Source organism: Beauveria bassiana (genome assembly GCF_000280675.1).
Source record: "Beauveria bassiana ARSEF 2860 unplaced genomic scaffold BBA_S00004, whole genome shotgun sequence".
NCBI lineage: Eukaryota > Fungi > Ascomycota > Sordariomycetes > Hypocreales > Cordycipitaceae > Beauveria > Beauveria bassiana.
The window spans coordinates 781,715-806,804 of record NW_007930839.1 but is presented as its reverse complement, the minus strand read 5'-3'; the positions used below and the strand labels follow the sequence as shown (position 1 = coordinate 806,804).

Sequence of the window (25,090 nt, the reverse complement as noted above, 5' to 3'; positions counted from 1 at the left end):
GATCAGTCCCTTCGATCAGCCCCACTTGTAGGTTCATGACGATGCGACACACATGCAGTGATGCAAACATATTTCACTATCTGATATGGAATACACTGTTAAATTTAAAACATTTTTCGGATCTAATTCGACAGGTAAATTTATGCCTCATTAATCGTCTCATCTTACTCTACAGGCCAAAATCTTCCCTGAGCACCTCCCGCCCCAGGTCCGCCAGTATATCAACCTGCTGCCCGACGCCATACTCAAAGAACGCCTGCGCTCTGTCGCTCTGGGGATCTTTGCGCCACAGTCCAATCAGACTCAGCTCCTTCTCCCGACCTTTGAGCTCCGCGATGCCCGCCAGGACCTCGCGCGCCTGCTGCGCCAGCTCCCACGCCGCGAGGTGCGGCGCCGGCGCCGTGTCCAGCACCATGAACAGCAGCATCTGCGCCAGCGACACCTGGTCAATGTCGCGCAGAGCATCCCGCAACCTCCTCCCCACGTCGGCCTTTTCCATGTCCCGCGCGGAAATCTGCACCGTCCCACCCCCTTGCTGCTCCGCTAGCGCTGTCTCGGCGGCCGTGTTGGAGAGCAGCTTGGCCATCATGAAGATGTTTTTGGCGCGCACGGGATGAAACGGCGCTGGAAAGCGGTACGGATCGCAGTCGCGCGTAATTAACGCCGCCACGGCCAGCGCGCACGCGTAGTCTTGCTTCTCAGCGTAGTAAATGGCCAGTTCTGTGAGTGTCTGCGGGAGCGGCGTCACGGCCCACAGCTCGGCCGCGACGAGGCTCTTGCAGTCGGATAGCTGCTTCGCCAAGACGGGACGCCGCTCAGCGAGAGCGGCGGGCATGGGCTGGAAGTGTAGCGCCGCGGCGGCGCGGGCGATTGCTTGCTTGGCGGGCGTGCTGACGGCCGGGTGCGTCTGCAGCTTGGTGCCGTCACCGAGGATGCTGTCTTCATTGAGCATGTAGTCGCGATAGTGCGCGCTAGCCTGGTAGACGCAGAGGTCCTGAGTGCAGCGTCGGCAGCGGCATTCGAAATTGTAGGGCGCGAGCGCGGCTTTGCGCTTGCCGAGGGAGCTTGTATAGTCTGGCACGATGTTAAGCTTTCATTTCAAGTTGCGGGACATGTAGAAGCGTTACCTGTATAGGAGATTTCAATCTCGTCACCTTTTTGAATGCGAGACTCTGCGCGCAAAACAGCGGCTCTCCCTACGAATTGAACAAAGGCGTTGGGGAGGCAGGAGTGGTTGGCCATGGCTAGTGTAGGCTCGAGGAAGATGCCTACATGCCCCAAGTCGGCGTCGAATCTGTGAAAAGCATTTGTTTGAAGCTACAAAAGATGTCAGTACAATTTGAAGAGCTCCCAACCTTTGAATCACCTACTTTGCATAAAATCTCAACAGCCTGGCGTACTGATTCCTCGCTCGTCTCCCTCCCCGCAAACGCACAGCCTCCCATGGCCATCATCTCCATGTCCGCCCACCCCGGCTCCCGCCTTCTCTCCGCGACATGGCCCTCCAAACCGTCCATGTTCTTGCTCAGGTCCTCTGGCTGTCCACAGCTCAGAAGCACCTTGACCAGCGCCCGTACCGGCGTGGGGATCTCGCGCCGCTTCTTGGACGATTTGACGGCGCGGACCAGCGCCGCGCACTCGAGGCTGTGCCCGCCCGACCACGCGGCCGCCTGGCACCGCGCGTCGCAGTAGTAGGCGGCGCGGCAGCGCGAGCACGGCCGCGGCGTGCCGGCGCGCAGGCAAAAGGAGCAGACGGTGGTGAGGTGCGAGAGCGAGGGGAGGAGAAGCAGCGGCGTGAAGACGGCGATGACGTCGCCGGCAGCGACCGTCTTGGTGGTGTGCAGAGCGCGGCCCTTGGTCTTGTGAGGCTGGATAGCCACGCCGTCGGGGGCAACGGGTGCCATTTTAATTTATTTGTGCGATAGTGCGATAGAAGAAACGCTGTTTGAAGTGCTGTTGTTGAAAGTCGTTGACATGCCCAGTACGAAATCTCTGGTGCAAGCGAAGCTCCACCGAGTTGCCACCGTCTGAGACGGCGGTCGACATGTCGCCGCGCGTGTGAATAGCAAAATTTTCCCGTTTATTGTACATTTATTACTCTATAGGTATAATCATCACATGTAATATGCTACAGATCCACGTGCTGAGATGGTGCAGTGCTGCCCTTTCGCGCCGCCACCAGTCGCGCCTGAAGGTCTCTGCTCCAATGGCCCTTGTCGCCCTTGTTCGCCTTGGCGATGCGGGCGACGTGGTAGTCCCAGCAGCCCTCGGGAGCCTGCGAGCCCGCCTCGCTACACTGCTCGTCCGTCAGCTTCGGAGCCTTGGGCCACTGCCCAGCAACGGCGCCCATGTCCTCGTCGAGAAAGTTGTCCACGGCGAAGAGGCCGACCTTTCGCTGTGCCGTCGTCCACTCCTTACCCTCGCGGGCGAGCACGCGCGCTAGTTCCCCCATGAGGTCGAAGCGTAAAAAGTCGGCACGGATGACCGGGTCCTTGATGAGGCCGCTGACGGCGGCCACCCGGGCCTTGATCAGCTTCGCCGCCGCCGCGTCCTCTGCAGCGTCCTGGACAGGGCGAGGCCCGATGCCGCGGAAGAGTTCGCTAGACAGAGGCGCCATGCCCTCGGGGCAGTAGTGCTCCAAAATTGCGGGCCACTGCTTGCTGACTTCGGCCAGCGCAGTCGGGTTGTTTTGCAAGCTGGCGGCGAGGATGGCAGCCGCCTGCTGGTCTCGTGGTGGAAGGCCCTCGGTGTTGCCAGTGCTAGGGTAGGGCTCTTGAATCATGTGGCAAACGAGCGACTTGACAACGCCGGGATCCTCTACAATCTTGAGACCGTAGTACATGTCGTGTGCCAATTCTTCGAGGCCCTCGAGCGAGGCATCGAAACTTGGATCATGCTCGCCCCGCTCAGCTTTGAGAAGTTTCATGGCATCCACGAATGCCTTAGCTTCATGCTGAGGGGCCTTGATTTTTCCTGCCGTCTCGTATACTGGGGCACTTTTAGGAATGATGGGATCGTCGCGAGCTTCGGGCTCGACAACGACGACATCGTGCTCCACCGGTAGGCCCTCAAGCGAAGCGTCGCCTTCACCGGGCACGTTGATCTTGGCCTCTTTTTCACCCGTGTAAATGTTGAGGCGCACGTGAAGGCCGTGGGGGAGCTCCTGATCATCGTGGATCTTTTGGAACTCGTCCGTGGCCTCAAAGACGCGTGGGTAACAGTCCTTGGGGTCGGTAGTGTGACATATCAGATCTGGCTCCGAATTTTCCTCTGCGTCGGGAGAGCTTGCCAGAACCGGCGCGGAGAGGACCAGGAGGGCTATGCCCAAGAGTAGGGCGAATAGTGTGGGCAGCCGCAGCGGCCGTGATTGTGATGGCATTGCAGGGAATGGCTGGTATAAAAGCCACTGGTCCGAGGAAAGAAGGGATCGGAGTGAAATGAGGAATACGAAGATCGATGGTGACCGGCCAGCCGGAGAGAGAATTGGCTCCGAGTTATAATTTTCAGAGATGGTCCCCGCCAAGCAGCTATGACTCTTTTCTGGCAAAAGGACAGGTTGTACGCTTGATGATGTGGCTGTAGAATATTTTGGAAGCCGACGTGGTAAACGGTACAGCGCGATTGCCACTATCATGGCAATTTCTGATTGGATGGGACGGCTTAGTCATCAACGATGTTGCCCTGTATCTCCAGCGGTGCCTCTTGCGTTTGTAGCGTCTTTCTGGCGGGCTAGCAGGCCATCAGGTCTCTTTCGATAAAGTACAACTGTTCACTATACGATCAATTGCGTATAATTAAAAACACAAAAAAGGCTCAAAGAGCGGATTAAATAATTTTTCAAGTAGAAGTGGCAAGGAAGTCCGTGGGTTGATGAATGAATCAAAAAAGAAAAGACAAAAGAAAAGAGCCAAGTCTTTCTTTAGTCATTGTCTTTCTTCATTTAATTCATGGTTTTCCGTTCAATGTATCCTGTTTGTGTATCAATGCGACTTTGTCCTGTCTAATTGTGTGGTAAAGAACTATGAAATCCCGATTGATGACTTGCGTACTCATCTTCGTTCTTGTCAAATCATATAACCCGGGCTCTGGCCGAGGTCTACATGCTTTCCGACACCACTCAGAGCTCCAGGAAAAAGTCGAGATACTTTGAGTGATTGGCTAGCCGAGACTTTTCTCAGCCATTGCAAGGAATCTCTAATCAATACCTTGATTGCAAAACAATCCATATTGTTATCAAGTGTAATCAGCTCTCTACTGTCCGATGCACGGGCTCGAGTCATCCCACTACCTTATACAACTGACGTCACAGTCCAATAGGCGGTTGGGGGATTACTTACCCTGCATTCTTGACAAGGCTCCAACGTCTCGAGTGAGAGTGTAGAAAACAATGCCTGAGTAAACTCACCCGAATCTCCGGGATAATCGACGCGTAAAAAAAAAAGAAGAAAAATTCGACTGTGCAAAGTGGACGTCATCTAGACCTCGGAAATGCGCAGACTCGCATCACTGAAAGAGGTTGGTGCAACCAACAATGGGGACCTCGCACCGCCAACATTCCAGTCCGCCATCGTGCAACCGCCCGCCGCGACCACACATACTGCAACGCCAAAAACTCTGGTATCGTGATAATTGATGTATTCTGAGAGGCTGGTAGACCCAAAGTAATCATGACACTCTCGCGCAGACCGAGAAAGACGCCGCATCCAAACATCTATAAGAACCTCTCGTCCTCTCTTCTCAACATCAGCTCCTCCTCATCACACAACCAGCAACACGACAAAACCACAGCCAAAACAGCAATTCCTCAGAATAGCTACTTTTACGAATAGCTCCCATCCTCACCATCTCGCACTCTTCACCACCTTGCACTCTTCAACAACCTCCTCTACCTTCTCTACTCTACTTGAAAAAGGTAGAAGACATTTCACCAATGTCTCTACTTTCTTCCTTTTTCGGGCTCATTGTCCTGGCGCTGGCCGTCAACGGCATCCAGGCCATGCCGCTGAGCACGAGCCACTCGAGCCACGCTGTCCTCCATCATCTGAGGCGCAGCCGCGCCATGTCGAGAATGTCGGCGGCAAATCATCACTAAAGCCCCCGCCGGTGCAAGCGCGCATCGATTCGGCCACGCAACAAAAGAATACGAGAACGAAAAAGGGGAAAAAAAAAAGAAAATGAAACAAAAATTCGAAACAAAAACTTCATCAACATCAAACGCTCATTTATTTCCCCCAAAACACATGACTGCCTGGTGCAGTTACTCTGGTACGAGGATGCGGGACGCCTCTACAGAAAGGAAGGTTTGAGTCGCAGGGACTTGAACTGTTGCACAACAACAATCTGGCCGCCTTAGCAGCTGACAATGCCGCGAAGCGCGCGCAAAATTCCGGATACTGGTGCCGGTCACCAAATATGATACTCTCCGAATGCACGTGTGCCTGGTTGCACGGTGCATGGAGAGGGGCTCCTCGCCCACTTACAGACTTGCTCGGTCCCTTTTGAGCCATTGCCGATGTCTGAGACATCCCATCTCCTTCTATGCCGCCGCGCACGCGGCTGCACTACAATCCTTTACCAAATATTCCAACGAAAAATCAACCTTCTTTCTTCCTTTGAGTGCCTGGTGCACCATTTGGCCTTTTTCCGAAACAGCATGGCGATGCCTGGGTGCATACGCCTGCCAGTTCACAAACGCTGGGTCGTCCTACACTGTCCTTACCGTACACCGCTGGCTGGCCGCGGTCATACAAAATCACACAACTCTTGACCTGGTTTTTTTCACTCGAAAATCTATCCGTCACTCCTTTCGCACTTCCCTTTAGACGGTTTCTTTCAGCATCCGTTGCAAAAAGCCTTTCTTTCAACATAGGTACTCTCCTTTACGACGCAGCGCAGCAAAGAATACACTTTCATTACCCAGGTAAAGTATTTGCATCTCACACTCTCTTTCTTGATTGGCAGGCCGATCAAATAATGGGAACGGTACTTTTGGCAACTGGATGACTGGCGTTGGTGGTATTTGGTATTTGTTTCCTTGTATCGACTGCATCTCTCTTCGCTTTGCTTTTTCATTTTTGTTTCGTGCTTTTTTTTTTTTTTTCCGTTTGATTTGTGGCTCTTCTTTCGTCTCCTGTTTCTTCAGTCCAAGTCTTTTAGTGGTAATTGAAATTCGCGGCCGTTGTTAGATGGTACTCGGTAATAAAACTTGCATTTATTGACAGTTTCACACTGTAAGCCGTGAAGGCATTGTGAACGCAGAGGAACATGCTGTGGCTTGGCCGGGGGCCCCAAACCGGGTATAACCGCCGTTTGAAACGGCTTATTGGCATGAACCTTGGCCAATAGAACTGAACAGGAGACCAAAGGCAGCACCATATTCGAAACCGTACAAAATTCTTTCAATCGCAGCATCTTTTGTCTAATCCCATCAAGGGGAATTCAATATTGCACCTCATTTTACATGCATTCTCCTCTCCGAGGTGGTTCTTTGGAAGACTACGCAGAATCAGGCTTCAATACGGCGATTGTTCAGTACGCGCTAGCTTTAACTGCTGCTACTGCTTTCATAAATATCAAAGGCAATTCAGAATGATGCATCTGCAAAAAAATGGCATGTTGATGTGCGCGTTCTGTGTGCCACTAACAAGTCACTGGGCGCTACCCCGGCAGCATACCCGACTACAGGGAAGTCGATCAAAGATTTTTGTCATGTTACCGTCCGGTTTAGATCCCATGATGTGCTGATGCCGTACCCATCCTGCATGCCTACGCGCGCAGCCCCCCCCGTCCTCCATCAGCGCGTATTCGGAAGAGATGCCGTGCCCCGATCAGTACGGTGGACACTGTCTTGAAAATTCGCCGACGCCAATCTGGGGCACCAGTCCTGGCCAGGATCACGCGGAAGCCTCGAGGGAGAGGGAGAAGTACGTACTCTGTACAGCCCGAGGACCTAATGCCAGTACGTCGTAGAGTTTTAAATTCGAGGGGCTAGAAATACCAGTCGGACGTAATCCTTCAACGCCACTTTTTTTTTTTTTTAACGTGGCAGAATTTGCTCATGAACCTGGTTGAGCGTTTGTATATTGACCTCCCTCCAATCTCTGGGGCCTATAATCACCGCCCTGTTATTACGCCGCAATATATATATATAAAGCCTTATAAAGGGGAAATCATTTTTCCAAAACTTTTCTTGGGCCAACAAACAGATGGAAGGGGTTGTACTACTCCGTAATATAGATTAAATAAGAGCTGCACTTATTATAGTGGCGTAGGGTGGCCCAAGGGCTCCAGCAGAGAGATTCATGCCCCCTTATGAGTTCTTCCACGTCCATTTGAGAAGATTTATGCGACCCCTTGTCCCAGCTATTGAAGGGTACTCCTGAAGAAAATTCAAACATTTGTGTTTCTCTTCAACTCTATCTGCCTGTTTTAGATTTATCAAGTGAAGCAGTTCTCAGGTCTTTTGTGAGGGGCTCCACCACTCTACGTTTCTGCAGCATGGAATTAATAACCAACATGTTGTACGAATAAAGAAAAAAGGGAATAAAAGAAAAAGTGCAATAATTTTATTTCGAGGTGGCTGGAACATGCAGACAAATACCATCCATAGCAAGGCTATTGCGTCGCATTGCATGACATGGGTTGTTTGTATTACTGGCTTGCAGAATAGATGGCTGGCGTGGGACCCGACCCTTCAATGAAAGCCCCCTCGTTGCGCCAACATACGGCTTGTGCAACCATGTTCATATTTAGAAGGCTCCGTAGAAAAAAGAAGTTCTTTTGTCTTTCTTTTTTTTTTTTTATAAGTGAACCCCTGTCAATTAAGTCTTGCAGGTAAATTGAACAATTTTTTTTTAGTAGTGAGACATTTGACGTGTAATTCGTGCGCCCCGTCGTCGTACAGCTGACGAACCGCTTGCTGTTCCAGAGACCAGCCCCTCGGCGGCACGCACTCAACTCACAGACCCACAGTCTCACATCACGACAATGGCCTAGTTCTCGCTCGAGTACAGAGTACGACAATGCCTAATTCTAGCTCGAGGGCACAATACGACAATGCCTAGTTTCAGTCTGACGCCTGTGAAATTGTTCTTTCAAATTTCATATGTTAGGCGCTACAAAATCACAAGACAATGTGCAGTGAATATTTGGTAAAAATCATGTAAATTTGCTTGCAAATGGTTATGCACCGGCTGCGCAGGTTTGAATATGTTCTCAAAGAGTGAAGAGAAGAAGAGTAGTAAAGATAAAAAAAAAAAGACTTTGCGATGCAACTCGTAAATGGCTAATACATGTATCCGTTTGAAATGCGCATTTAGACGTGGCAGCCACCGACACCCGCGGACCAGCCCACGAGACGGTTGGCAATGTCACTGGAGTAGCAGTGAGTGGCAATGCCCTTTTCGAGATCGCCGCTGGGGTCAATGGAACCAGAGTTGTACATGCGAGCGGCCCTGTAATAGGTGGCGGCGCCGCTGCCGCCAGCCTTGGCGAGAAGCTGCTTGAGGCCGTCGCCGTCGGCCGTGCCGTTGACGCCGTCCTCAATCATGCCCTTGATGGTGGACTTGGGGCAGGGGTTGACGTTCCAGCAGCTGTTGGCGCCATTGTGCGATTGCATCAGACCTGGGTTGGTGACGCCGTTTGCCGTCGTCGGGGCGCGGACGCAGCCATTCGACTCTTGCATGACGACGGCCAGGATGAAGCGCGCGTCGACGCCCGACGACTTGGAGACTTCTTCAATGGCGGATTTGACATCGGCGCTCTCGGCGGGCGTGTTGTTGTCCTGCTGAAAGTTGGCGCACGACTTGTAGATGACGTTCTTCAGGTTGGCATCCCACATGGCGTCAAACGAGTTCCACGAGCTCTCCTGAGGCCAGCCAGCAGAGGCGTCGCCCTTGCCCATAAAGGCCTTGATGTACGCACCGGTGCTGGAGATGGGGTTGGAGGCCGGCGCCGAGGGCTGGCTAGACGCAGCAGACGAGGTTTCCGGGGCAGGCAGGGTGGCAGTAGGAACCTCCTTGAACTGACCGCCGGCGGCAGGAGTAGGGATCACAGCTTGAGAAGTGGAAGGCTGAGTGGGCTGCTGAGGAGCGGGCTTCTCGGGAGTCTTTAAAGAGATTGTAGTCGATACGATGGCCGTTTGAGAGGAAGCTGGAGGAGGAGGAGGCCGAGAGGAAGCCGGAGGAGGAGCCTGAGAGGAAGCCGGAGGAGGAGCCTGGGAAGAAGCCGGAGGAGGAGCCTGAGGAGCAGACGGAGTAGGAACGGGAGTGTTCTGAGGGGGCTTGGAGCCACCAGCACCGGAGGCAACAATAGTGCAGTCGCTGCCAGAGCAGACGCACTTTGTGCCGGCGGACACGTCCATGAAGATGGCCTTGCTGCCAAAGTTGCAAATACCAAACTTGGTCTCGTCCTGGCAGACCAAGTGGCCGGGTTGGCAGTTGGGAACAGAGACGCTTTCGAGGGGATAGGCCGCGATGCCGTGGATAAGGCTGATAAGAGCCACCGAGGTAAACGTCTTCATCTTGGAAGGTTGGGGAGGGGCTGTATAGCAAGAGTTGGTAAAAAAGGAATGAAGGTGAAAGCCGCGCTGCGGTAAAAGAGAGAGAGAGAATTGACAGTGTTCGTCTGGTGCCTTGGGGTCACGCAAAAGGATTGGTATGTGTCTGTGTCGACTGATCACGTAGAGTGGTGTGAAACTCGAAAAGCAAGCTCAAGATCGAAGAGAGAGGCGACCTGCGCAAGCAAGGAACGAAGTTGTTGTTGTTGAGAATTCAAGGAGTGAATGAAGGATGTCGAGACCGGGCACCAGTACCGTCTTTGCAAGAAAAGGAAAGAATGATTTTGTTCCGAAGCGGATGAAGAAGAAGGAGAGACAAGAGGTTGTACATGTAGTTCGGGGAGCCGCAGCAAGATAAATGCCTTTCAGAGATGGGTCACTTTCAGGCTGACTCTGCGGGACGACCCTCTCCCCTCCAGGGCCCTCCCTCCTATCAGCTTTACGGCCTATCAGCTATACGGCTCTTTGAGCCATGCAAGCCATGGCATGCATGCATGCATTGGTCCTCCACAAGTGCAAGTGGCCGACTGCCCAAATGCTGGCAGTGGCAAAATACCCCTGACGGTGAAACTTTGGCTGTTGAACCCCATCTGCAAGGGCATCCCCCTTGTGAGTTAGTTACTTTTAGGAGCCACATTCCTACCGTACAGTTCCACCGCGGCCCTTGGCCAATGGCGAGTCACAATAGCAAATCGGGCACTGCCCATCCCGATTCAAGGTTAGCGGCCGCACTGCCCATGACCGCTGAATGGCCAGTCCTTTGTCAGTCTTGTCGCTCGTCGCTCAAAGTCAAGCGGGGAGAATCGTTGGCGCCGGCTTGACCAGCCAATGGCGGCGCGCCGTCCGACCGTCTTTCGTGTTTCAGTTATACGCGAAAGACAAAAGAGAGAGAGAGAGCATGAACTGGGGCGGTCGGCGCGCCACTGTGACAGGGCAGAAAAAGCTGCAAGGGACCTTGGCAGAACCGTGGAGACCTAATCCGTATTTGCTACTTGTTCCTTTGGCTTGCTCATTCGTCTCTCTTCCCTCGATGTGCGCTTAAAAGTATGGAGTAGGCAAAGCATCCTATTCGAGTCAGTTGAAACGTCGTCCTGAGTCTCGTGCTGGCAAACATTAATTGCATGCATGGGTGGCCACCATCACCAAGTATAGCTTTTTCATTGTTTGTGCATTCTTGTTCCACTCTCACGAGAACCTTGTCGCTCGTCGTCGTACAACACTTCTCCGAGCAAGCGTCGAACTGCAGTGGAGAACTTTGTGCTGCTCCTCATGGAAAAAAACTATGCGTTTCTTTTATTTTTTTTCTCCTTTTCGCCAAGGGGGAGGAGGTTGGGGGTTTACCCACGAAAAGCGCCCGGCGGTGGGCGCAGATCGGCTGAAAAGAAGAACATGCCTTTGGACCGTGCCGCCCTGTGTTGCCGCGGGTAGGAACATGCAGTCGTGACCGACTCGGAGACGCACATGTGAATCTTTTTTTTTGTTGATCTCAACGTGTCCGCCATCTCTGAGAGTCAACTGCCGCAATCCATAAAAAGAGCAGAAAAAGCTCGCAATCGTACGACAGCGACCGTGTAAAAGTCGACAGAACCAAGCTGCGCCACCAGCTGGCATCGCCGTGGCGGTCCCGACCAGTCTCGAGCTACGGCGGGCCATGATTTGATTTGTCTGCTTTTTTTTTTCTCGCCTTTATTAGTTTCGATTTCGATAGACCCGTTTGCTGAGAATAAGCGAGGATCCTTCGTTTTCGCGGCTGCGGCTATAGCTGACTGGCGATGTGTCTGCTGGAATGTCGTCAAACGCTAAAAAGGTGTGGCTGCGTGACGCCCGACGTCGGCCACTTTGCGTAAAATGGTAATGCCGACCATGACGGCATACATTCCTTTTTCACTGCTCTGCATGGTCAAATAAATCACGATGATGCGGAGCAGGGTTGGCGTGTCTGGGTATCGATGTGCTCCGTAGATGTTTCGAACCTACGAAACGCATAATCAGGCAAGAAGCAGAGACATGTTTCCCCCACTGCGACACTTGACCCGCTTCACACAAAACGTCCGTCTACAAGAACAACCATTTTTCATAATGCCCTTCTTTTCAACGAAGAATGCGTCAGTAAGACATGCGCTGCCGATTGATAGTCTTTTACGAAATATAACATTACTTTTTATTATACAGCGTGCGCACGCTGTGTTGAGTAATAGATAGCTGCAAGGCAAAGTCCTCGGCTCGAAACATGTGCTGAATCCAAATGAGAAACAAGCCTGCCAAACATGGCAGTGGGTATAATGCAAGAACAATCAAGGTAGTTCCGCTGCAGTGAGATGCACTGCGTCGAGTTTCTCGCCATTCCTCCATGTGCTGTGGTCCATCGTTTTGTCCATTGTCTTATCCGTTGTTGAGAGCTCTACACTGCCCCCGGCGTGCTTTGAGTCGGCCTTTACGTTGGCTGACCACCGTACACGGTCAAGCCTGGGGGCAGCATAGTTGTCGGTAGTTGCTTGCGAGCTGTGTGACTCGTCGCGCGTGTGGCTTGCGTTGAGCGTATCTTGCGACGTCCCGGACGCGTTGTGAACGGGTATGCCTAGTTGACTCCGTCGATGGTAGGCATTTGGCGGCGCTGACCGGCGCAGCTCGTTTTGCGCGTCTTCGCTTCCGGCCGAGGCGTAGGCAGAAAGCCCGATATTGAGGCCAAGAGATCGTGCCAGCGGTCGGAGAGTGGAAAAGCTGGCAGCAGTAAGCGCCAGTCCCATCTCAATCGTTGACCAGATGGCAATGTCCATCGTCGCCCCTGCGTTTTGTTAGTTGCTGAGACACGGAGGATGTCATGACGACCTACACAGAAAATCTTCATCGTAAAAGGTATGAAGATAGGCTACGCGTACTAAGACCGCAGTGCTCGCCCTGGGATCGACAATGTCAGTATTTGGTCCCTTGTAGCAGCGGCCACGAAACTTACACGCAGCCCAAGCCCATCAAGAATATCAACACCCATCGGATATCGGTTCTCAACTGTAGGTGCCAGATAATAAAGGCTGGCAAGAGCGCAAATACAAAGTCTGTGAGAACGCTAAAGGCGCTGTACAGGTATCCCAACGCGACGTATATGTGTATCGGTAGGCAGTGGCCGGGTATCGCGTCGTTCCAGTAGTGCGCCACGGGCTGGCACTGGAACACTGTAACAAAAAAATAGGTTATCCCGGCGACAACCACGCAGAATGAGGTAAAGTAGATTATCCATTTGTGGTATTGGATGCAGACTATGCGCAGCAACAGGCAGCCAAATGAGAGCTTCGCCGACATCATGGTCAAGCCGAAAAAGATGTAGCAGAAGAACCAGTACTATCACCCGTCAGCGCTTTTGGTTCGAGTTTCAATTGCGAATTTCGCTACTTACTCTTTTCGCAATCGCGTAGTTCTCGGGTGTTAAATCGTCGCGGTGCTGTCCTGTTCCGTGATTGATTCCCAAGTTGGAGCAAATCACATAGCCCAAGAAGAATACCTGCGATGCATGTCAACAAAACACAACAACGTGTGAAAAATAACTATGGTCTTGACCAGCCGAGAACGTACATTGGCGAGGGCCATGAGCCAGTCATCAGTGCCGAAACATTTCGAGATGAAGACGCGAGTATAGCATCTCAACAAGACGGTGCAAGACGCCACGATAAAGAATGCAATATTGACCCCCAGCAGCTCGTGGCCGCGGTTAGCGGCCATGGTTTTCAAAGATGCACGTCGGCCCCAGGTATGCAAAAGTCGAGAGAGTATGAGGCAATGGGACGCAGACGCTTACATGTTGCGGTGAGTCTGGGGGGAAGACGTCGGCGAAGCAGGGTAAGCAAGTTTAGACCGGGGGGCAAGCGATCTAGATATGCAAGAGACTGGTGACAAGCTGGGAGAGATATATCCGCCAGGTCAGAGTCTAAAATGATTCAGAAACAACCTAAACACACGTGACTGACTGGAAACAAGCGAAACTGTTTATTACTGGTATACAGCAGCCAGATCCCCTGCAAAGCTTTGATGTGAGGGAAAAATCAGTGCGCGCGCGCGCCCGCGTCAACAAGTGCCGACAATCGACAGGATCAGCACTATGGGGTTATTGGGGACGGCCCTATGCCGGGGGTTGACCTAGTTTGTAGTTTACTAGCGGCAGCTCCGACAAGGGCCCTTTTCCGGCGAACTAGGCACTTGAGCATTGCGATTTGTTAGAGGAACTGAGGTGGTGAGCATGATGGAGTCTGGGGGATCCTAGCCTGTTCCCACCTGCGGAAGGCCCTTGCCGGTGGAACAAGGTTGCTTCGATAGCGGTTGCTGTCAGAATGGTTGCTGTCAGAATCTCTAGTACAAACAGTTCTCAGCGAGTTGCACCATCATGACTCAAACTCGACGTTAGCCTATGCGCCAGCGGCCGTCCGAGGCCCGGCCCAGTGACATTCGCGAGCTGGCGAACATCATACCTAGCTAGGTATTAGGTAGTAGGTAGTTAGGTAGGTACGTCAAGTAGTACTGGTAAGTTGTAAACTCGTCAACTAACCAAACTAGTTTTGCTAGTTTTTGCTGCTCGCTCCGCCTGGCTTGCAAATCTTTCGACTAGGGAAGCTCCAGCTCCAACGGCGTGGGTCGGCGTAAACGGTCAATGCACAGGGAGAGGCCTCAACAAATGCTCCTCGCCGCCAACTCTGTTTGGGCGGACCGATTGAAAGGAAGGCGGTTCGGCCAATACAAGGTCCGAGTTATCGCATGCGTGTAAAAAGAATTATTACCAGCACAATAATACTTGTGGGTAAATAGAATGCAGTTCAACTTCCGCCCGTCCGTTCGTTTGTCGCAAACCCCCCCCCCGTTGGGGCCGGGCCGGGCTTGGACCTCGTGCTAACAAGCTGTCAGTGACATGTCACTAATAGTCAGTGCACTAACTAAATGATGTCCGCCTCCATGGCGTGTCTGCGTAGTTTGCAAGTACATTAGCGAATCATTCGGTGAGCAAAGACAGAGGGGCTCCGTTTTACCATCTCAGCGTTTGTCTCACATGTACTCGGTGAAACATTTTGCGCACCGCAGGGAGCCAAAAAAAAAAAAACATGGGACGGCTTTTTCGGAGCCGAAAAAGGCTAGCCATTTCTTCATCGCTTCAATCAAAGTCACACGCAAAGACGATCATCACATTAGCTTCCAAGCACGACCATGTTTTTATTCGTAGTTCTTTGCTTACAACTCTGGCAGTGCACTATCGCCCTCAATGTCGCCCGCATTTGAACAAATCTTCATTCTAAAGCGGTGTTCTGCCCACCCAGTTCCGCGCAACCGTGTATCGTTATCATAGCGTGAGGCTGTCAAAGGCAAACGCCGCCGCCTGACTGGAGCACGCCAACCTAAATTTAGCTGGCAGGTATCCATCCCAGCTCTCCGCTCGCAAGTAATTGCACCAGGATCAAAATGTCATTCTTCAAGCCATCTTACCTGCTAAACACTTTTCTCGCTCAACTTCTAGCCAAGCAATCACCCGAAAACCACGACGGGGCGGCCGGAGTTCTCAATCATCTCGGCGCTGCCAAGCCGCCTGCAATCACCTTGGCCCCCATCCCTCTCGCTCACCCACTAACTCTTCGACGCCGTGGCGTCGACCGCATCTAGGAACGCGCGGGACTTGTCTATACGGACTTCTTTTTTTTTTTCCCTCTAGAAAGTAGAGAAACATACGATGCTGGGAATTTGAGTTTGCGCCACGTGGCACCCGTCAAGCTCTGGACTTCAAAAAGCAATAACCGCCTCTTCTCCGACACGGCTATTCCGCCGTCTCGGTCCCGTACCGACTTGACTAGATAGGACGAAATGGCCTGACTTTTGCCCGTGTTTTGGGTTTTGGAAGTTGAGCACAGTGTGAGGGAGGCTATTCAAGTTGGGAGGGTCGTGCGCCATTGGCGCGGCTTATCGCTGCTCTGCGGCGGCGGCTGCTGCCGGTAGGCACGTGGCTAAGTAGATTTCGACGTCGAAAGAGAAGAAACTGGGACTTGTTTTTACCGTCGATCCGAGCCCAGTTGCTTAATCTTTTCAGAGATAACACAGCAGCAGATGGGTTTTACGGCCGCCAGACCTGTGTTTGCGCAGTCGTGCTGCGCAATCGCGAGGAGTCTTGCAAAAGATGTGAGCTGCGAGCGAATACCGTGTTTCGCCAAAGACTTTTCGATTGGACGTTCTTGAATTAATGTCCTACATTGTTCCAGGGTCGCAGGTTTGACTTTCTTTTCACGCATTCGTCGAGATCGCAAGGCCGACAGAAACGAGCCCCAGTGCATGGCGCCAGAGGGCATATATTTTCGACGTAGCCATGATCAGAGTCAATACAAGATGATGTAGGTGCAGAAACGTGCGACGCCACATCACAACATTGTGTAAATTTAAAGGTGTTGACCGAGTCGAGCCACAGCCTGTTCATGCGCATGGCCACCTGCGACTTGCATACTGCATAGGTACGGTACATACATCACATCATGGTGCAGTACCGCAATGCGCCCCGGGGAAGAAAAAAAAAAAGGAGACTGGTGTGATGTATTACGCTGCTGGCTTGAAAATGAATTGCATCATCTCCACAGCGGTATCAAACCAAAAAGGCCAGAAGCCTTAGTCTATCAACTTGATACTCTACGAAGACAACTCGTAAGGTCTGAAAACAAAAAGTCTCTTCACATGCCGCGCCAAGCCAAAATCGACGTGTACATCGTAAAGCTTGGCGGTGATCCTCAGGAGGCACAAAGGGAAAACCACACTTAATTAATCCTACACAGGCTGACATTAAGCCTATTTCAGGTGATCGAGGGTAGCTCCTTCCTCGCGAATGCTTGCGCAAAGTTCACAACTTCCGTCCAGAGGCTTGACGATGCGCTAAAAAAACAACAACATTGCATCTACATTTCTTTGTCTCAGACATGCGTCCATTCTTTCAAGAACCAACATACTTAAATCGTTCTCGATACAGTACAATACTAGCGACGGACGCATGTGATCATCGCTCTTCATCCTCGACATGGCCACACTCTTGACGCTCCCGTCCGAACTCCTGCTGCTCATTGCCTCCTTCGCTAGTCTCGATGGCGCGTACCAATTGCTCTGTACCTGCAAAAAGATGAACAGAATTCTAGGCGGGGAGCTATGGAAACTCGATGCCGTCCGTCAACAATCTCGCGCATTGCGTTGGGCCATTGACAATTCGTGTCTCAGTACTTTGCAAAAGGCCTGGGAACTAGGCTCCTCATTCGACTTGGACCCGGAGGGTGAAGGCTTTTTGTCCTATGCGGCGAGGCATGGCTCAGAAGAAATCATTCACGCGATTTGTCACTTCTCGGGAGACGATCCTCGTAAGCCGCACGCGGACTTTTAGGAGGCTCTTGAAGTGGCGGTCGAGTGGCGGTCTTCTTCATGTGTCAGCATTATGGTAGACATGAACCCATCGGACCATCTTCCGATTCAATATTTGTATGGAAAAGCTGTGGGTTGTGGCAACTCAAGCACTGCTGGATTCCTTCTGGGCCTAGGCGCTGATCCAAACGGCGGGTTTTTGTTTGATGTCTCAATCCTGAACGGCAATGCGGATGCCGTGCGAATGGTTCTGCAGCACGGTGCCGTCCTCCACGATGTCGACAATTGTCTCGAGCTGGCAGCGGCCGAGGACGACCCTGCCGTGTTTCGAGCATTGGTTGAGCAAAGTCAAGAACTGAGAGGAAACTATGCTGTTTTATCGCACTGGTTGGGCCGCTGCATTCAATTAGATGCTTGCCAGGTGGCCGAGGTGCTGCTTACAAATGGAGCATGCCTGAATATATTTGTCGATTCTCAATGTTTCCGACACACAGTGCTCCGCGGTAGTGTGAAAATGCTCAAGCTTTTGAACATGGTCGGCGCGGGACCAAAGGAAGACTATAGCTTTGATAAAGCATTGCTCGACGCGTCATTTCTGGGAAAGAGAAGCCTGATTCGCTTCCTTCTTGAATGTGGTGCCAACATCAACACAGGCTGCGAACCAGATAGCTCGCCGCTTCACTGCGCAGCTCAGTTTGGTCAAGTAAGAACGATCCAACTCTTGCTACAAAGAGGCGCCAATCCAAACATGGTAAACCGCAACGGCGAGACTCCCATGCATGCCGCAGCAATTTCTTGGGACGGACGCGCCATTCAGGCTCTGAAAGAAGGCGGCACTCTTATCAACGCAAGCAATGGAGCAGGTATGACTGCTCTTCATCTAGCTGCTATCGATTCTGGTGCCAAGGTGATCAATGAGCTGGTGCGCCATGAAGCAAATCCCTTTAAACGTGATTGCGGTGGCATGAATCCTTTGCATTACGCCGCATGGTGCGGCAATGTTGAAGCGGCCAGTGCTTTACTGCAAGCGACGAATAACAGCGGAATAGATTTGAGGGACAATCGAGCTAGAACTGCGCTCTTTCACGCCTGTTGGAAGGGTCGAGTCGCTCTTTGCAGGCTACTCATCAGCCGAGGCGCTTGTCCGCTCATTACAGACTTTAGGCAATCGACCATTTTCCATGCCGCGCTCAGAAACGGAAATCGGCGATGTTTGACCGAAATCTTGGCGGCGATCAGCCCAGAGCAAAGCCAGCCCATACATGCTGCGATAGATGGTTCCGAGCGTGATTTGGAGGACCAATCACAAGTGTTGCATGGTACCAACTTGGCGGCTTGGATGCGAGGCAGAAGCACCAATGGGGGCGTGAGGGGCACAGAGAGTGCAGATCATTGCGCAATGTGTACCCAAAGAACCAATCTCAATCAATTATTTAGCTGCAGAAGTTGCAACATGAGAGAGACGCCGATGATGTGCACGGAGTGCGTGGGCGCGGGCGCGCGGGACTGCCTGCGAGCTGGCCATGTGATAAGGAGTGTTATCGAGCGAGCTTAAGAAGAACAGTGGTTGACTTGTATGTGGTGGTTTGCATAGCAAAGCGTACAATATCATGGAATATTGATGAGAGGTTTTTTTTAGTAGCGCGCGTTGACTAGGATGGTTGTCAAATCAGGGCGTGAGGAGATATCGCCCATCGCTTTGCTCGACAACGTTACAGTAGCCCTTGAGCCATTCTCCATAGGGCCTGATTTCCTTTGGCAGGTCGCAGACTGCATTTCTGACCCAGGAGATGATGACTTCTTTTCGTGCCGTAAACTTGAACTGCTCCGAGTCCTTGACACAGAATTGCCCGAGGAAATAGTCGGCCAGCAGCATGTGGGCAATGAGTAGCCTAGCTGGATGATTGTCCGGGGCAATGAATGCTTGGAAATCGTGGTTAGAAAAGTAGCAGTGTGCCCTCCACAAGTCGGCGTGCGACAGCCAGGCCTGGAGCGACGAGACGCGCAGGCCCTGCACGGCATCCATGACGCGCTGACAGTAGTATAGCTCTCGGGCGCCGGTGCAGAGCTCCTTGACCTTGGTGACGGAGGCGAGGAATTCGTCGACGAGGTCAAAGTCTTTGGGCTCTTCGCTCACAATCTTAGACAGATTCTCAGAGTGGCTCTCGTTGGTAAAGGTCCTGAAGACGGACGCCCTGTGGACGGGAATGACAAAAGCCCAGACCAAGGCGCCGGCTCTCGTAATGGTCATGTACTCTGCGATGCCGTCGGGCAAGAGCGTGGTCTGGGCGGCGAGGCAGATGAGGGCGGCAAAGAGAGAATCGGCATTGTCTTGGTCTCTGGGCGGCTTGGCAAACTGCTCATTGACAATCCTGAGGGCCGACACGCGGTGGGCGAGAGCCTGCGAAGAGTAGTCGACGTTGCCGTGTTTGCTCAGATGCAGCGCCCCCAGCCCGAGCGCGGCGTGGGCGAGACATTCCGACTGTCAAAAAAAAAAAAACGGTCAGCGCGGGTTGTTGTTGTTGTTGCTTTGTCGGGCAATTCGCCGATTCGGGGCCGCTTCTCAAACATACTTGGTGCGACATGGCGGCGCATTGTTTCCAGACTTGGTCCGCGCGCAGCGGCAGGGACGGAAAGGCAATGTTGAGGAACTGGTAGTAGAAGCGGAGGTCCTCGAGGCAGAGGGGCGAAGGGCCGGAGCGGACAGAGCCCGGCGCGGCGGCTGCTGCGGCGGCGTAGTCGCACAGCAGGCCGAGGCGGCGGCAGGGAGAGCACGTCGGGCGCATCTCGTTGCACTTGACGCGTCGACGCTTGCAATTGAGGCATCCGAGGCGCGATTTGGAATGGCCGCGGCGGCTGCTGGTGGGCTTCGCGATGGCGGTACCGGGGTCGTCATCGTTGTGACTGTTGTTTCTGTTTGCGGCCGAGGAAGGCGACGAGGTCTCGGAGCTGCCACGATTGCTTCCGCTGCTGCTGCTGCTCGAGCTGAGCCTGTCAAGGGCCTTGCGCTTCATGACGGGCGGCGGCAGAGAACCGAGACGTGTGACCTCGCGCAACACGAGGCGCCGACGCGGGAGCAGCACAGAGGTGGGGGAAAAGACGAGGCCGCAGCGAGTAGCTGGAGCGGTGCGACGATGAGCGCATGGGATTGTCTGCGCTGGTAATGGTGCGAGGAGTGGAGTTGGATGCTACAGAGTACCACATGCAGAAGAAAAGTTGAAGTTGCAACGGCAAACGACGACAAATGACAAAGACGATGACGACAAACGCCTGTCCATACCGGGGGACGCCGGCACGGCTGGCAAGGCTGGGCGGGGCAGTTTGGACGGCTATGAGGAAGGTAACAAAGACAGTGAGATGGGAGATGGTGAGATTGGATGCTTTTGAAGACGTGGCGCTGCCGAGTGGCTGCTAGTGGCTTGATGCAGTGATGGGATGGATGATCATGCCACATCACATGTGCAGCTATCTGTGTCTTTTACCGGCATATCAAGGCGAGAGCCGCACCCTATCAACCCATCTACAAGATCCCAGGGAACAAGGGTGAAAGACTGTGTGGATGCAAAATCAGATCAGCATTTGCTGCATGCTTTCGCAGGGGGTGCGGCACGTCCGCAAGGTATTTAGTTAAGCGCCAAACTTTGAATGACTGCCTACTCCACGTCATGCGCAGACTTTGATATGCCAACATCCGAGGCACCATATCATGACGTGGAGGAGATCTGGAGTTTAAAGTTTAGCGGAGAGGCCACTCCAGCGAACTTTTGGCTATAAGCTATGAAGTAGGCGAACCGCCTTCTCTTGACAAGTGAGCATGAGGAGTCTCATTTCTTTGCACGCCCGACACTCCTGACAGTATTCACGAGCCCAGACTTGGAAACACAGGTTGCTTATTAGATTCCACTAATCAATCTAATTTATTGCTACTTTCGTCATTTACAAGAAATCTTGCGCATACTCTTCGTACTCGGCTATAAAAGCTTCCACATTAAAGACTTGGTCCATGTGTCGTTGCTTCAAAACATTTTCTCCCGTCCTGACGTACCCCTCTTTGAAGGAGCTGTATAGATCTGGACGTTGAACAAGGTTTGGGATGAACAGCTGATTGTCACCCGTCATCATGGCACCCTTGAATGCCTGATACACTATCGCAGGCTCATCCCTCAGGTCCACGGCATCGCATTGACCAAAATCGAGCAGAAAGAGTCCGACCTCCCGCTCCTGGACAAATTCGGCCGTCTGCGATTGAAGCCTCGTCCCCAACACAAACTCGACGTCGTCACCGTTGACGCCCGCGCCCCAGTGCATAATGGCAAAAGCCGCGCCCATGGAGTCGGCAATGTAATGAACATTTAGATCTAGCGACTCCATCATCGCAAGATCCAAGGGATAATTCCGAAGTGAAGTCGCATCCTTTTTGGGTGGCATTCGGCCCAAGTAGGTTCTTAGCAGACAGTGCTTATTCGGTATAGCATCCAACATGTCGTGCGACCCTTGAACGTAGCCCACGAGCGCCTTCCGCACCACCTTTGGCATGGGCAGGATCCTTTCCATTTCCGCAGTATTCTCCAAAGCACAGTTGCCGCCGGGGAGTCCAGCAAATTCTTCGTCTGCCAGCTTTGCAGCTTCTAGAAAATGACTGAGCCGCGGTACTTGGACTCGGCAACTAGCACCAGGGCCAAATCTGTCAAAAGCTGTCACAACAAGCCCATGAATGGCGTACTCATGCTGAATATTGGTTGGTAGGGTGGAATTACCAGCATGTTCCTTTTTGAGAACATGCAGTCTTCCTGGCTGTTCAAAGACTGCGCCTTGGAATCCTCGCCCAATCTCTGTCATGATATGGGTGCTACCCGACTGAGGAATCCCATGTCGCGCCGCATATGATGACAAAGTTGAAATGATGCGACCGACATGCAGAGATTGGCTCAGAATTTCTTCATTCGACAACGAAGCAAAAGTATCCGCTGGTAAAGTAGTCATTTCCCGAAATGCTTAGCCAAAGGAATGGAGATTGACTCACAACGAGAGAAATGAGAGCAACAAGAAATAAAAAAAAAGTGAGAAAAATTCAAGAACAGGAGGACACAAGTAAGTAGTAAGAGCAGTTGAGAGAAATAAGAAGAATCAAATCCAAAAAAAAAAAGAGAGAATGAGAGTTAGGCAGCAAGATAAATTAAGTACGCCACAATAGCCACCGACGCTTACATTTTGTTCAATTTTTTGTTGGCACTGGGGAAAATATTCATATGCGTGTTTTCAAGAACTCGAAAGAAATAAAGACAGCCGGTAGAATACAGCAAATCGGCAATTGATGAAGTCGCATTCCACTCAAATGCCCCCAACGTCTGTCAGCCAAGTTGTAGGTTCTCACTACCCTGCTCAGCACCATGCTGAGAATTTTTGCATCAACTAGAATATTGGAGCCAACACTATCGTAAAGAAGAAGAGGAAGGCCAATTTGAGTACATATTATATTCTTACTCAGAATGTCCGGAATTACAACAAGACGAATTATGCGACTGATACAGTGCCAGAGGGCGCCGTGACATGAGATGAGTCATATCGGCTCAGAAAACGTTGAACACAAGAAGGCATAAAAATGCTTAATTCAATGACAATATTTCACATCTTTCAATTTATATCCAACAATGGCTTCTGTGCGTTCTTCTTTACAAAGTCGCCAGTGGCGGCGCGACGACTACTTGATCACGACGGATTCGTCACTCATTCCACTCGCACGGCTCATTGACATTTTCAACTCGAAGGAATTCTACTGGGCCAATGCCATGCCATTGGACTACATGAAAGCTACTCTAGAAAACTCACTCTGCTTCGGCCTGTTTCGCCGCCACGACGACGACGATGACGACGCCGCCGGAGACGCGTTTCTCGGCCTCGCGCGCTGCATCACCGACTACACCACGTTTCTCTACGTGACCGACGTCTGGGTCGACCCCGCCGTGCAGGGCAGGGGCAGGGGCCTGGGCAGCTGGGTGGTGCGGTGCGTGCAAGAGGTGGCTGAGGAGATGCCGTACCTGCGCAGGAGCGTGCTTTTTACGAGCAGCTGGGAAAAGTCGGTGCCGTTTTACCGGAAGCTCATGGGCATGGAGGTGGTGGAGTCTAGGTTTGGGGATGGTCTGGCCACCATGGAGCGCAAAGGTCGGGGCCATCCGCTGTATGGGAGATAAGGCACTAATGACAGCTAGATTTTGAAAGCCGTTTATGTAAATACAGCCTTGACATGCTTTGAAAGAGCTGGTTTGGTGCAGCGGGAATAAACAATTGTCAAAAGTCAGCTAGATGCATCGGCATGTCTTGTGGTGTGAGTTTCCTAGTCAAGGTTTCCAACATTCTTCAAAATCCGCAGATGGAATAATTTCATCATTTTGTATGTGTTTTTAAATCGAAGAGCCTATGACCAAGCACAATCTCGTACTGCGAAAGAGGTGTACTTGGCTCGCAAGCCTCAATCCTAAGCGCCCATCAGACAATGAGCAAAAAGACTGTGTGCACGTGAGTATTGTGACGACGTATCTAATAGTCGCATCTACAAAAGGTTCAGCAGACCACGAACGGCTCTCGCACCACAGGCTGGCCATCTCGGAGCCACATCGGAAGTCGTTATCGTACAAGTCATTGCCGGACTCCATGTTCCTACACTTACTCACCAGCAGGCCACATGCCCCTTTTTTAGATGAAAAATGAGCGGTATTCTCTTCGTGTTGGTACTTTTCCCTCGAGGTTTCTAATGTGGATCGCTTCAGCATGTCAGCATTGCTATATCGTAGACTACTGCGATTTTGACCCCCCCCCCCCCTTTCCCCAGAGTGTCGCTCAATGTCAGCGTGCCGACAGGAAAGCCGAATCGGCAGCTCAAACTGCAACTGTCGCCGTCAACTGCACGTACAAGTTTCCCATAGATGCATCATATGGGGTTGAGCATCACGCGGAGGGCGAGAGTACGGGGGGTTATGCCAACCGGTGAGACTGACATGGTGAGCGTGCAGGAAAGGCCAGATCCCAAAGGCCAGGTCTCAAAGGCCAGTTTCTGCAGCTTCTTGCTTAATTTTTCAAACAAAAGAGGGCCAGATCCAATAAAAGAAAGCCTCAATCGGCAGATTTTCCAGGGTCAAGTCTGCCGTGGCATCATGTTGGGGCTTGCGCTTACTTGAGCACGAGTTCGCTGTTCGGAGGCTGATCGGCTTACAGCAAGAGAGGTTTCCACAGGTTCAGCTGCAGGGACCAAGAACCGATGGTTCTACTTTATGAAAGACGCTAGAAGCGTCTCTTCTATTTTCCAGGGTTTGATTTTATATACCTTTTCTTCTTCTTTTTTTTTTTTCGTTTTTTCCCCCCTTTTTATGTTCGCTATTTTCGCTCTCTGTATGCCCTTTCTGGTGTTACCCACCACAAGCAACATCTACCTTTTTACGCTTACAATCTCTCCCTGTCGAGCATTATAACTATCTCCCCCATGGCAAACCGCCGCCCTAAGATATCACGAAAATAAAAATACCAGAAATTCTAAAACTCGCGATATTCTGTAATACTGTCTTTTTCTGGCAGTTTCATTCATCTATCAATGCGGAGCAATCGTGACATCTATACCGTGGTCTGTCTCCTATAGTTAGCAGCCTCCATCGAAAAGCCGTTTATTACTCAGCTTACCAGCACAACTGACACCCAGCACCTTGATCCATATATCGGCACGCTGGATAACCACCAAAGAGGAGAGATATCAGGGCCAATTTGAATCCCTCGAATGCCCCATATAGTGCCTTTCTGCGTCGTTGACACCACCATCAACAAGCTTCACAGAGCGGTATGTCAGTGGCGATGACCAGTTGATTGCATGGCTCATAAGTGTCTATTTTCAAGACGAGTCTCAATTGAAAAAGAAGATCAAGTCTGTGGCTAAGCAGCTATAGGGTTTCTGTACATACACGACCAGCAGGTTCTTTAGATAGCATAACAACCCGCCCTTTGCAGCTGCATCCCAGCGTGGGTGATGTCAGGGCCCTCGTCATTGCGTCTCGGGACATCATTGCGCCGTTCGGGACGACGATGGCGTCTTGCTTCCACGCTGGTGGTCCTTGCTGCTGACGGCTTGTGGCTTGTGAGTTTTTGCGTGGGGGGGGGGGGGGGGGGGAGAAGAAGATAGAGAGATGGGGGTTC

At 51.9% G+C, this 25,090-nt stretch overlaps 9 protein-coding genes across 9 annotated transcripts; 3 read left to right on the top strand and 6 right to left on the bottom strand.

Annotated features, from left to right (window-relative positions):
* Positions 1 to 169: 169 nt before the first annotated feature.
* BBA_02047 (MYND finger protein) lies at positions 170 to 1,904 on the bottom strand (the record flags this gene model as incomplete). The annotated part of the gene is made up of 3 exons (XM_008597144.1): positions 170 to 1,074; positions 1,128 to 1,317; positions 1,371 to 1,904. 3 exons carry the CDS (start codon positions 1,902 to 1,904, stop codon positions 170 to 172), a joined length of 1,629 nt encoding a protein of 542 aa, XP_008595366.1.
* A 224-nt stretch (positions 1,905 to 2,128) lies between these two features.
* On the bottom strand, positions 2,129 to 3,379 carry BBA_02046 (nucleotide exchange factor SIL1; the record flags this gene model as incomplete). Its single annotated transcript, XM_008597143.1, has 1 exon — positions 2,129 to 3,379. The coding sequence occupies one exon, from the start codon at positions 3,377 to 3,379 to the stop codon at positions 2,129 to 2,131; it is 1,251 nt and encodes a 416-aa protein (XP_008595365.1).
* A 4,935-nt stretch (positions 3,380 to 8,314) lies between these two features.
* BBA_02045 (exo-beta-1,3-glucanase, putative) lies at positions 8,315 to 9,520 on the bottom strand (the record flags this gene model as incomplete). The annotated part of the gene is made up of 1 exon (XM_008597142.1): positions 8,315 to 9,520. One exon carries the CDS (start codon positions 9,518 to 9,520, stop codon positions 8,315 to 8,317), a length of 1,206 nt encoding a protein of 401 aa, XP_008595364.1.
* A 2,330-nt stretch (positions 9,521 to 11,850) lies between these two features.
* On the bottom strand, positions 11,851 to 13,270 carry BBA_02044 (integral membrane protein, putative; the record flags this gene model as incomplete). Its single annotated transcript, XM_008597141.1, has 5 exons — positions 11,851 to 12,341; positions 12,390 to 12,454; positions 12,510 to 12,892; positions 12,948 to 13,052; positions 13,124 to 13,270. 5 exons carry the CDS (start codon positions 13,268 to 13,270, stop codon positions 11,851 to 11,853), a joined length of 1,191 nt encoding a protein of 396 aa, XP_008595363.1.
* Positions 13,271 to 16,580: 3,310 nt separating this feature from the next.
* Positions 16,581 to 16,934, top strand: BBA_02043 (uncharacterized protein; the record flags this gene model as incomplete). The annotated part of the gene is made up of 1 exon (XM_008597140.1): positions 16,581 to 16,934. One exon carries the CDS (start codon positions 16,581 to 16,583, stop codon positions 16,932 to 16,934), a length of 354 nt encoding a protein of 117 aa, XP_008595362.1.
* A 60-nt stretch (positions 16,935 to 16,994) lies between these two features.
* On the top strand, positions 16,995 to 18,467 carry BBA_02042 (F-box domain and ankyrin repeat protein; the record flags this gene model as incomplete). The annotated part of the gene is made up of 1 exon (XM_008597139.1): positions 16,995 to 18,467. One exon carries the CDS (start codon positions 16,995 to 16,997, stop codon positions 18,465 to 18,467), a length of 1,473 nt encoding a protein of 490 aa, XP_008595361.1.
* A 114-nt stretch (positions 18,468 to 18,581) lies between these two features.
* On the bottom strand, positions 18,582 to 19,926 carry BBA_02041 (zinc finger protein 1; the record flags this gene model as incomplete). The annotated part of the gene is made up of 2 exons (XM_008597138.1): positions 18,582 to 19,394; positions 19,486 to 19,926. The coding sequence occupies 2 exons, from the start codon at positions 19,924 to 19,926 to the stop codon at positions 18,582 to 18,584; spliced, it is 1,254 nt and encodes a 417-aa protein (XP_008595360.1).
* Positions 19,927 to 20,848: 922 nt separating this feature from the next.
* Positions 20,849 to 21,895, bottom strand: BBA_02040 (uncharacterized protein; the record flags this gene model as incomplete). Its single annotated transcript, XM_008597137.1, has 1 exon — positions 20,849 to 21,895. The coding sequence occupies one exon, from the start codon at positions 21,893 to 21,895 to the stop codon at positions 20,849 to 20,851; it is 1,047 nt and encodes a 348-aa protein (XP_008595359.1).
* Positions 21,896 to 22,563: 668 nt separating this feature from the next.
* BBA_02039 (GNAT family N-acetyltransferase, putative) lies at positions 22,564 to 23,103 on the top strand (the record flags this gene model as incomplete). Its single annotated transcript, XM_008597136.1, has 1 exon — positions 22,564 to 23,103. The coding sequence occupies one exon, from the start codon at positions 22,564 to 22,566 to the stop codon at positions 23,101 to 23,103; it is 540 nt and encodes a 179-aa protein (XP_008595358.1).
* Between the last annotated feature and the right edge of the window lie 1,987 nt (positions 23,104 to 25,090).